The 12,278-nt window shown below is 42.4% G+C and overlaps 1 protein-coding gene across 1 annotated transcript; it reads left to right on the top strand.

The window, feature by feature from the left end:
* Nucleotides 1-614: 614 nt before the first annotated feature.
* LOC307270673 (beta-1,3-galactosyltransferase 5-like) lies at nucleotides 615-10,346 on the top strand. Its single transcript, XM_080054558.1, has 2 exons — nucleotides 615-841; nucleotides 8,483-10,346. Exons 1-2 carry the CDS (start codon nucleotides 798-800, stop codon nucleotides 9,699-9,701), a joined length of 1,263 nt encoding a protein of 420 aa, XP_079910684.1. The 5' UTR covers nucleotides 615-797; the 3' UTR covers nucleotides 9,702-10,346.
* Nucleotides 10,347-12,278: the final 1,932 nt, after the last annotated feature.

Raw genomic sequence — 12,278 nt, 5'->3', positions numbered from 1 at the left:
TGTGCTGATATTTGCTGTAGAAATGAAGGTAAACATGGTAACATCGATCTCCATGCTGCATTGGCCAAAAGTAAACAAAACTGACAGCTGGGCGTGTGCCATGCCCATATAGGTAGGTATAGAGTAAATGAGCAGGGCGGTGCATGCACGCCCATGTAGATAGGAGGGGGGTAGATGTCAAAACCAAATTTTTTAGGGAGAGGCCAAAAAAGGCCTGAAAAGGCAATGAAGAAATGGGCATTGGTAGAAAACTAATGGGCTTTTTGTACAATAGACCATTAAAACCTTTTCTAGTAGACCTCGGAAATACACATTTAAACCTGAGTTTTTGCATAATATGTCCCCTTTAAGTCACAAGGCCAAAAACAAAACAAAAAAACTAACTAAAGATACAATACTGTGAAAAAAACTCCTAAAAATGTTCTTCTCTTTGGCCCGATGCCAAAGGGAAGGAGGACGTTTTCTATGTAATATAACCTGTATCTGTCAAGTCGGCACTTGTCTTGGCAGAGCTCAGCCACCATACCGGTTTCTGGTGACACACCCAGTGATGCTTTACAAGGTCTACGGTGACAAAGGACTCGTGACACAATGTTCCTCCGTCGCATGGACACTACTTCTCTGTCCTCTCCTCGCGCCGCTCGCTGAGTCTAGGGACAAATCTGAGGTCAACGTCTGTTTTGTAGGAAGTTATGATTCGTCAGTGATAACCGTGTCACACTTGATGACAGACATTTGTGGTTTAAAGCAAAGAAAACAAAGGTATCAGGGACCTAAGGACACAGAGTGCAGCGCTCATGGGGGAGAGAGAGACTGGCTCGGGGGGAAACGGGCTGAACAGGTAAGGCCTAATTAACTCCCTTCAGACCAAAACACACTTTTAACTTTTTTATTTATTTTACGTGATGCAGGACAAGACAGGTGAATACCATAACATCAGGTGAGGGACATGACAGTTTAAGTGTTCACATTTAAGACAGAACGGACGAGACAAAAACAAGCAGCAGGAGGTCATTGCATATTTTTACATTGTTGTTGACAGGCTGAGTGTGTGTGTGTGTGTGTGTCTGTGTCTGGCTGTGTGTGTGTGTGTGTGTGTGTGTGTGTGTGTGTGTGTGTGTGTGTGTGTGTGTGTGTGTGTATATATATATACATACATATAAACAACAAAATAATAAATTAAAAATCAAAAATAACAGATAAATCAGTACTACTAAGAAATGAATAATCATCATACTAAGAATGTAATGATAAGAATGGCGTTTTCGGTTGTTTAAATAGTATTAGTTTCCATTATGGTATTTTAGACTTCTGATCCACAGTTTTGAATGTTGTCAAAAGGTAATTAAATAATTGGGAGAGAGAAATAAATAATAAGAAAAAAAATAAAAATAAATGTTTAGCAAAAACAAGCATAGTAAATAATATGAGCAGTTACACTCAACAAAAATATAAACGCAACACTTTGTTTTTGCTCCCATTTTTCATGAGATGGACTTAAAGATCTAAAATTCATTCCAGATACACAATTGTACCATTTCTCTCAAACATTGTTCACAAATCTGTCTAAATGTGTGATAGTGAGCACTTCTGCTTTGCTGAGATAATCCATCCCACCTCACAGGTGTGCCACATTAAGATGCTGATCTGACATCATGATTAGTGCACAGGTGTGCCTTAGACTGTCCACAATAAAAGGCCACCCTGAAATAAGGGTCCTGTGTTCTGACCCCAGTGTCATGGTCTGTCTTTTTCTTGTCTTGTTTTGGTGTTTCCTGTTTTATTTTGGTACGTCTGTCTTGTTCCTCCCCATGTCCTGTCAAGTTTCCCTCCTGTATGATTACTGCTCCCTCCCCTAATGTGATACACCTGTCCCTCATTGTCTACCCTGTCTTGTGTGTGTGTATTTAACTCCCTGTGTGTCATTGTTCTGTGTCTTTGCATTGTACCTGTTGGTGAGTCTGTCCCTGTATGTTCCTGTGTTCCATGTGCCTTTGGGCCTTTGGGCGTTTCTGGAGTTTTTGTGTTTTTTTGGACAATAAATTACCCTCACGTGACACTTTCTGCATTTGGGTCCTGCTTGCCTGTCTGCCTGTCGTCACCGTAACACCCAGACTGTGTTCTAATCTAACTGGTTCTATCTTTCTTTTGAATGATAATTATTGAAAATGAATTATATGTTGTATTTGATCAGAGTTACTTTCAAGTGTTTAGAATTTTTTTTTTTTGCTAAATTGACCAAACCCCATGATTCTGTTACTCGTCCGACATTAGTTTTGGAATATTTGATTGTCAATCTAGCTGTCAGGATTGTAACTGTTACAACACGTGTTGTGATGGTAGTTTATTGTGGAAAAAGCAAGTTTTTCAGTTTACCCCCTTGATTTTTTTGGTCTGTCTCAGTTTACCCCGAAGCTGGGGTAAAGTGAGCCACATGACTACTTTTTTTGAAACAATCATATTTCCACTGCCGTTCGTCCTGAATAAATTCTGCTAATGCCCTTTTCTAGGAAACATCCTGAATTAATGGGAAATGTGTACAGTTGACTGATAAATCATTTTAGCTCGCCAAGAGGAGAGCAAATGTAAAAAGTGTCTCACATTACCCAGTTCCCCCTATATATATATATATATATATATATATATATATATATATATATATATATTAGAGGTGGGCATAGATTAATTTTTTTAATCTAGATTAATCTAGATTAATTTAGGAATTAATCTAGATTAATCTAGATTAAAATGTCTCATTTGAATTCATTCATAATATGTGTGTGCTCCTAAATAATGACTCAAAGTAAGTCTTTGTGCTCCTAAATAATGACTCAAAGTAAGTCTGTGTGCTCCTAAATAATGACTCAAAGTAAGTCTGTGTGCTCCTAAATAATGACTCAAAGTAAGTCTTTGAGAACGTGTTTCTCAAGCCAGGTGGCGCATCAGACCAGGGGCTCATCCTGTTTCCAACATGCATCACAAACTGCTTGAGGAAGCTGTTCTACTATGATAATTGGTGATGAAAATAAATAATGTTCAACAAGATGTTACTTAGTAACGCGTTACCGGCATCGGACCTCTTTTTTCAGTAACGAGTAATCTAACGCGTTACTATCTCCAAACCAGTAATCAGATTAAAGTTACTCATCAAAGTCACTGTGCGTTACTTTTTCTGTAATTTTCCTTAATGAAACATTTTACATAACTGCACAAATGACTGCGATTGCGATTTTATGTAAATAAATGTGCATGCATGTGTCTCTAAACGCTCCAACTGCTCCAACCGCTCCTCTCGTCTTTTTGGTAGCGCCCCTCGTCTCTGTCATGCAGCGTGTGTGTGTGCGCCTGTGTGTGTGTGTATGTGTGCAGCAGCATTACGGCCGAACTGTGGCGCAAAACAAAGTTTCCCCCCCGATGAAATATAGCGTCTGCTATGGGGATATTTAGGATTCGGGTACGGTGACGTTGACGTTGAAGAGATAGAAGTGTTTAAAACTTGGAAACTTATAGTTACGTGGCGACCGGTGGCCACACACACCCACCCTGCGTTCCAATACCCGATTGTGTCGTGGGCAAGTGATGGAGAGAGAGAGCGGCGGGTGTGTGAGAGAATAAAGGCTCCTCAAGTGTCAACAACGGCCCCCGGCTATTAGTATGGACTTTAAGCAACGACGGTTGAGAGGACGGCTACGGCGGTCGAGTAGAATTTTGAGCATTCGAGGATTTAAGTCATCACCTCCTATCGCTGTAGTCAGAGCGAGTCAAAGCCGTAGTCCGTCTGTTTACAACGGCAGAATGGGTTTTTGACGTTGTGAGCGCTACACCAACTGTAGCAAGTAGCCGGTGCAAGTGTTGCTAGGTGATAGTGGAGCCCGTTGGAATCTTTCCCTGGCGCCGTAGCCGTCCCTAAAACACCGCTGCTTAAAGTCCCGATCATCTCCCCTGAGCCGAACAGGAGGTGGAATAAGAGATTAACGGCGATATTTTTTTTATCGCCGATAAGAGTCTAGCGTTAACGCAGCACGTTAACGCCGATAACGGCCCACCACTAATATATATATATATATATATATATATATATATATATATATATATATATATATATATATATATATATATATATATATATATATATATATATATATATATATAGGGGAAGGTGGGGTGATTTGTGCATTTTGGAAGTTGCAAAACCCCTTGTTTCTAGAAAACCGTGGAAGAAATTGGAAATGTGACCACATATTTAAGAAGAGCCATCCATTTGACTCATCCTGTAAAGAAGGGAGACACAAGGAATAAGACATAAGCACATTTAAGCTCAAAAAACTGTGTTTTGCCTTTCAAAGTAAAATTTCCATGATCAAGGTTTTTTGATTATTGTGTCTGAACAATTATAGACACGTTTGAAAACATTTGACACATGTTTTAGTGCTTTGGTATGCTACACTTTGAGTCTATATAGTTAGCACAATGTCAACCCTAAATTGCTGCATCATGCCTATTATCCAAAATTCTGGGGATGGGGTGATTTGTGCGCAAGGGCCTGGGTGAGTTATAAGTAAGTAAGTAAGTAAAATGTATTTATAAAAGCACATTTATGACAGTTTGCACTGTCCAAAGTGCTGTACATAGTGCATTCAGTAGGTAAACAATGAAGGTAAAATAACAATAACCAAAATAAAAGACGTAAAGCCCATACATCCACATAAACACAGATAGTAGTGCAGAGGTAAGTAAGTAGTGCAGAGGTTAATGGTGAGGAAACACCAGGGTGTACATATGGGTTTTGAGCCTTGATTTAAAGGCAGAAATGTAGAGGGAATCACATTTGTCAGGTGGCATTTGGTTCCACAAGCACAGAGCAACTAGTGCAAAGTACATTTCTGAGAGTTGTGCCAGTGGCATGGCTGTATACGCTGGTCACCAAAAGAAAGTGATTGTCTACAGTAGCTCAGAAGAGAGTGACATCTCAATTCCACTTAACGACACCACTGATGAGAGTTCAGATGGCCAGAAAGATGATGATGGTGACTTTGTCATTGTGACACAATGACAAAGTGCGACAAGACAACTTTTTTTCCGAAAGCTATATTTCTTAAACAGTTTATTCCAGATCCAAAGTTTGTATTGCCAGGGATGCACAACATCCTGAAATATATGTACATATTTGAGTTGGAGACATAACTGTCAAGGCCTCACTTTAAAATCACTTTGAGTAAAAAGTTGCACAAATCACCCCACCTTCCCCTATATATATATATATTTTTTTTTTTATTTTTTATTGGCGGGCCGAATTTAATGGAATTGCCCAATTGATTTGCTGGCCGGATCAGCAGTTGAAATGGGCCGGATTTGGCCCGCGGGCCTTGAGTTTGACACAGACCGGTTTGATCATGTGAGTCTTTAAGTCACAAGGCCAAAAACAAAACAAACAAACTAACTAAAGATACAATACTGTGAAAAAAACTCCTCCTAAAAACGTTCTCCTTTTTAGGAGGACGTTTTTACAGTTTCTCTCAGTTGCTTTGGTGCTTTTCTCAGATCAGAATGAAAATTCTCATAATCATTAGTTCAACCTCCGCAGCATTGAGTCATTTGAGCACATCATAGTAGCAATTTCTCCTTCCTCTGAACAAATTGCAAATGCTTTTGGACATGTATCAGTTGCTTTCATACAATTCTCTGCTGTTTTATAACATTGTGATTTGCTTATGTCATGTCAGTCAAAATGAACTATACTTATGGATGCTGAATAGTCGTTCCCAATAAAACTAATAGTCTTCATTTCATTGCTTGAGTCATTACATACAACATTGTTGAACTAGTTATCAAATTCTGTCAAGCAAATTTTATACCTTTTCTTTATCATAGATACTTTCCTCGCTGCATTGCAAGGGATAATATCCGTTGTGATGTAAATGAAAATATGTGGCCAGACAGACAGGAACGTCTGGATGTGCCAGAATGATTTACCTATATATGTTCAGTTACAATATGTCCTGTTATATTGTTCACATTTGTGCACAGCTCTACCAAAAGGGTGTTTTTTTATGTTTGTTCTAAATAAGTGACTGAAGTGTATTTTTCTTTTGCACAATGCTGTAGAATTGCAAAGAGCATATACAGTAAAAATGTGAAACATACGTATTCAGTGTCTTGTACTCACTTACTCCCCTAACTACAGCAATGTGTAACTTTACTGTAGTTTTCAAATGGCTGTACAAGTAGTGTAGAGTGCTGTCTTGAGCATTTTCAGGTAGTGTCACCGAGTTCTGACCTTTTTTTTGCATTAGAAAACACTGAGAGAATAAACTGTCATAATGAAAACATGACAAAGCCATTTGACTATCTTGTTCATAAACGATGGTGTCGAGACTTCTCATTTTGATGACACTGGCAGTTTCATTGACATGAATACTTGCTTTTGAGGAATAGACTATCCATTTTGAGCAAGTGACGTACTTTTGCAGGTTATCCACTAGGTTTTGCAGTTTGCACTAATTGTTTTGAGAAATACACTAACTGCTGTGCAAATGTTAATAGTGACGTGAGAAAAGCACCAAAGCGACTGAGAAAAACTGTAATGTCTGTGTGATATGAATGGAATACAAATTGTAATGACACACACACACACACACACACACACACACACACACACACACACACACACACACACACACACACACACACACACACACACACACACACACACACACACACACACACACACACACACACAAATAAATAAAGGCACTTGTCTTGGCAGAGCTCAGCCACCATACTGGTTTCTGGTGACACAATGATGCTTTACAAGGATTACTGTGACAAAGGACGCATGTATATTAATGTCAGGGTCTCACGAACACCACAGACAAGAACCCAATAGCAAGACACAAAACAGTTCAGGTGCAGCAACAAAGTTTAATTGGAAGTGGATGACAAACCAGGAAGTAAAACAGCAACGGCAACAAGTCCAGTTGGGGCAGGCAAAAGGTTAATCTGAAACAAAAGTCCAAAAGGCAGGCAGACAGACAGACAGACAGACAGACAGACAGGCAGGCAGGCAGGCAGGCAGACAGGCAGACAGACAGGCAGGCAGACAGGCAGACAGGCAGGCAGGCAGGCAGACAGACAGGCAGACAGGCAGACAGGCAGGCAGGCAGGCAGGCAGGCAGGCAGGCAGACAGACAGGCAGGCAGACAGACAGGCAGACAGACAGACAGGCAGGCAGGCAGGCAGGCAGACAGGCAGGCAGGCAGACAGGCAGGCAGGCAGGCAGGCAGGCAGGCAGGCAGGCAGACAGACAGACAGACAGACAGGCAGGCAGGCAGGCAGGCAGACAGGCAGGCAGACAGACAGACAGGCAGGCAGGCAGACAGACAGGCAGACAGACAGACAGACAGGCAGACAGGCAGACAGGCAGACAGGCAGGCAGGCAGACAGGCAGGCAGACAGGCAGGCAGACAGGCAGGCAGGCAGGCAGGATCGGAACACAGGATGAAATCTGAATGCTGGAAAGCTGGGTGAACACACTAGGACATCTGACAATCTGGCAAGTGACTGAGGGAAATGAATGCAGATGGGGAGCAGGTGAGTGAGGGGCAGACCAGGTGAATGTAATTAACGGGGAGTGCAGAGCAGGAGGGAGAGGCCGGGTCTGAAATGACATGAGAGTTAGAAAGGAAACCAGGGAAACAAACTAAATACTGGCTGAAGTTGTGACAATTAAGGTGACAAAGGACTTATGACACAATGTCCCTCCGTCCCATGGACATTACTTTTCTATCCTCTCCTCGTACCGCTCGCTAAATCTAGGGACACATCTGAGGTTAACAGCATTTCAGGGAAATACATCACTGTGTAATGTCATATTACACAGTGCACCTTTTAAAAGGGCACTGTGTAATATGATATGTTCCTCTTCGGCACACGGCCTGTGGCCTCGTACCTACGACCGAATCACAGCAGCGCTGATATAGAGCGACAACATGCTCCCTCTCATGTGCTATTGCTTAAATATACCTGCAGCCTCTAACATGCTAGCAGGACATGGCAAAGCAAATCCTAGTTGCAATACTATGTTAGGTAGGTGGAACTTGTGTGTGGTGAAAGCTGATGGGGAGCCATTTATTGTAGTTTGACCTGCTCACAAACGTTATCAAGAATTCGGGGAGCAGCAGTACCCATGCCTCGAGGGGGCATTTAAGGTCCTTCTAGACTATAATGGCCAATTTATGTCAGAAATAATAATAATAATAATAATAATAATAATAATAATAATAATAACAATAATAATAATACCAATAATAATAATAATAATAATAATAATAATAATAATAATAATAATAATAATAATAATAATAATAATAATACCTCTTCTGTGAATCAAATCCAAATCCAACTCACTACCTTTTTTTGTGACGATATCCTTCCTATTTTCATCCCCCGTTGTGTTTTAACTTTTCATTTCTTATCTTCTCAGGACACCTGTGGAGCCCCAGCTGCGTCAGAAGAAACCTCTCTACGGCTCCTGCTTCCAGCTGCTGCTCCTGCTTTGTGTCGTGCTCATCGTGGCCGTTTACATTCAGACCAGCAGCCCTCTGTCCTGGGAGAGCTTTTCCCTCCATGAGCACTACCAGAGGTTTTTAAATCAAACCAATCGACTGAACCCACCAAACCACACAATTCAACCAAATACAACTCTTGACACCACGGTAGACCTTTCCTTACACCCAACAACGCCACCCACTGTACCCCCAACAACACCACCCACTGTCCCACCAACAATACCACCCACTGTCCCCCCAACAACGCCACCCACTGTCCCACCAACAATACCACCAACAATACCACCTATAGGTATTCTGCACCACCAAGCCTACCCAAGAAACTACCACTTTATTATGGATAACACAGAAGTGTGCAAACAAAAGACCCCTTTCCTCGTCCTGATGGTTCCAGTTGCACCAAAAGACGTGGCAGCTCGGGACGCGATCCGGCAGACTTGGGCCAGTGACAGCCGGGTCGGGGGCGAGGTGGTGCTCACTCTGTTTATGCTGGCGCTGGCTGGGGGCCGCGACACAGAGCAGGTGCAAGAGAAGCTCAATCAGGAGAACTTACAGCACCGTGACTTGATCCAGAGCGATTTCATGGACTCTTATCTCAATCTCACCATCAAAACTATGGTGATCATGGACTGGCTGGCCACACGCTGCCCGACAGCAGCATACGGCATGAAGGTCGACTCGGACATGTTCCTGAATATTGACAATTTAGTGATCATGCTTAAGAAGCCGGGCATTCCCACGCTGAACTACCTGACAGGAATGCTCGTGTGGAACGCACCTGTCTTGCGAAACAAGGACTCTAAGTGGTACGTTCCCGAGGAGATGTTCCCTGACCCCAGATACCCCACCTACGTTCTGGGCATGGGGTACGTGTTCTCCAACGATCTTCCCGAAAAACTTGTAGAGATTTCAAAATCAATCAAACCGTTTAACATAGAGGACGCTTACGTTGGAATGTGCATGAAGAAACTGGGACTTGCACCGACATCCCCACCAGATCCCTCGCAGTTCAAGGCTTACAACTATAAATATGATCGCTGTGAATTCTCAAAAATCATCACCTACATTCTGGGGTCTGCAGAACAGTTGGTGAATTACTGGACAGACTTGAAGAAGCCTGGACCAACCTGTTAGAATGACGATGATGTAGTAATTTACATCAAATAGAGATATTGTCATTTTACAGAACTCTCTGAGTTGACCAGAAAGCAAGGCGACCTTACGGCCCCCACACACATCCTACCTCTACTGCGCGTCTACCTCGCGTCTGCGTCTGACTTTTTGTCACTGACCGTGTAATCAACGTAGAGCGGGCACACATCCAACCTCAGACGCACTGCTGAGGCGCGTCGGAGGCACGTCTGCAGCGACGCTCCCCTTCACCTCAGGAGGCTCGCCTATTTTTTTCTGAGAGCCGCGCGTCTCTCTCGGGTCTCTGTGCTTTAACTGATAGAGAAATACTCTACTGAGAGTCATACCAGCAGCATTCACTCTAGTTACACGTTTACCCGGTGTGTTTATTTCAATTCGTATGGAGGAATCCATGTTTTTGGAATGTCATCAGGTGCATTGTTTAGAATGTAGAATTGTTCTTGTCCTTGAAGGCCACTGTAGCTTCTGTTATTATTCTAAAGGGTTGGGGTTACTCAGGGAGCGTTGCATTCTAGAACTTTCTTGATGATGTCACATTACACACTGCCCCTTTAATAAAGTGAATCCTGTTAAGACCATGATCCTACTTCTCCGCGTCTCCCTTGCCTGGCGAGGTGTCTCCTTCCTAGTATCAAATGTCAGTGGAAATCAAGGCCACTCGGCCACGGTAATATCTATGTTTCCACTACAATGACAATACAGCCGCGGAAAAAATTAAGAGACCAGTCTGGATTTTTCTTCAATCTTCATCTCTACATTACTCATTGAAAATGCTCTTTAATGACAATATTTTATTGTGAATTTGGTAGAAATGTTGTCAGTAGTTTATATTATAAAACCAAAATGTTCATTCTACTCAAACATATGCCTATAAAGAGTTAAACAAGAGACACTGAACATTTGAAGTGGTCTCTTAATTTTTTTCCCGACCTGATGGAAATTACCACTATAGTGTGTGTGTGTGTGTGTGTGTGTGTGTGTGAGTGAGTGAGTGAGTGAGTGTGTGTGCGTGCGTGTCTTTGTCTGTCTGTCTGTGTGTGTGTGTGTGTGTGTGTGTGTGTGTGTGGGCTGTTTAGTAATTCCATCCCGTATCTTGCTGGTTGTAATATTATTTTATTGTGATACTCGGTCGTATTCTCGGCGGATTTCACTGCGCGGTTGTTAATCTAAGACGAGAGCTGCGTTTGGAATCACAATTAGAAAGCAATAAGAAAGCAGATAAGGAATCGCATTTCGGAGTGTGTTTGTGTGTGTGAGAGAGTGAGTGTGTGTGCATCAGTGAGAGACAGAGAGAGAGAGAGAGAGAGAGAGAGAGAGAGTGTGTGCGTCAGTGAGAGGCAGTGTGTGTGTGTGTGTGTAAATATTAATTGTGTGTCGAGTGTTTTGGGTTCAAGTCCGTGTCTAAGCAGATAAATCAAATTTTTTATTTATTTTTTTAAAGTGTTCATAAAAATGTTTTGTGTGCCACGCTGCGTTTGAGGTCCCGCGGGAAATCAGGTAAATATGAGTTCTCTCCTTGAAACACTATTTTAACCAGCTTTCCCCAGTGGCCAAATACTGCTTGAAAAAGGCCTTGTGTGTGTGTAGGACGGCCTAGATTAAAGGTGGCCCACACTAGTAACCACAAAGTCGCTGGTTGGATCCCCGGTACCGGACAGGAGGGTGGTAAGGCCAAATTCCCTGTCCTTCTCCTTCCCCAGTTTTTTTTTTTTTTTAACCTTTATTTCTACAGGTAAATCCCATTGAGACAGAAGACTCCTTTGCAAAGGAGACCTGTTTCCCTTTCCCACGTTACCATTCACACACACATTCATACACTGATAGCAGCAGGCTAACTATCGATATTCACACGAGGCAAGGTGGGTGAAGTGTCTTGCCCAAGGACACAACAACCATGTGTGGCAGGGCGGGAATCGAACCTCCAACCCTTTGATCATCAGCCGACCCGCTCTACCACCTGAGCCACAGTCGCCCCATGCTTTCCCTTTTCACAGATCCTAGCTTGTGTATTAAAGGTGAAGTAAGTGGTTTATTTATGTTAATATAAGTGTTAAATCGCTCTTTATTCATACAGTGATCACTTACATAATGTGCGCGTTTCATAAAGCCGATCTCTCAGTCAGCTGCTCTGCATGTAATCGGCAAATAAACTTATTGGAGGATCCCAAAATGTTTAACCAATCACACGAGAGAATGTTACAGACCGACACCCGTCTCACTCCATGGTCTCACTGCCGGTGCACGCCAGAGCGACAGATGGGTGAATGTTTATGCGCCTACAATGGCGGAGCAGGTAAAAATCCTTCCCAATGTCTGTTTTGATGGTTTTTATCATGTTTTATCACACTTATGGATCTGAGATGATGCTAGATAACTCGCTGCTTGAAGACCGCAGTGCATTAATGTGGTGACGTAGGGACGAGCGAGGGGACGGCTAACTGCACTAACTGACAGGAAGTTAGCTAAACTGACCATTCCGCCAGAATCACTGACTCCACCTTCAACCTGTGAAACCAAACTTTGTCCAGAGGAGATGGTCTCGGAAATTAACACTAATGT

Source organism: Ammodytes marinus (assembly GCF_949987685.1).
Source record: "Ammodytes marinus genome assembly, contig: scaffold_206, whole genome shotgun sequence".
NCBI classification, from domain to species: domain Eukaryota; kingdom Metazoa; phylum Chordata; class Actinopteri; order Uranoscopiformes; family Ammodytidae; genus Ammodytes; species Ammodytes marinus.
The sequence above is the reverse complement of the archived record's forward strand: the minus strand, read 5'-3'. Positions and strand labels throughout refer to the sequence as shown.

Bases quoted from the DNA above. Each gene is read 5' to 3' on its own strand.
- LOC307270673 (XM_080054558.1), top strand. From the start codon at position 798: ATGGGGGAGAGAGAGACTGGCTCGGGGGGAAACGGGCTGAACAG. The intron at 842-8,482 runs GTAAGGCCTAAT...TTATCTTCTCAG, and splicing joins GGGGGAAACGGGCTGAACAG to GACACCTGTGGAGCCCCAGC.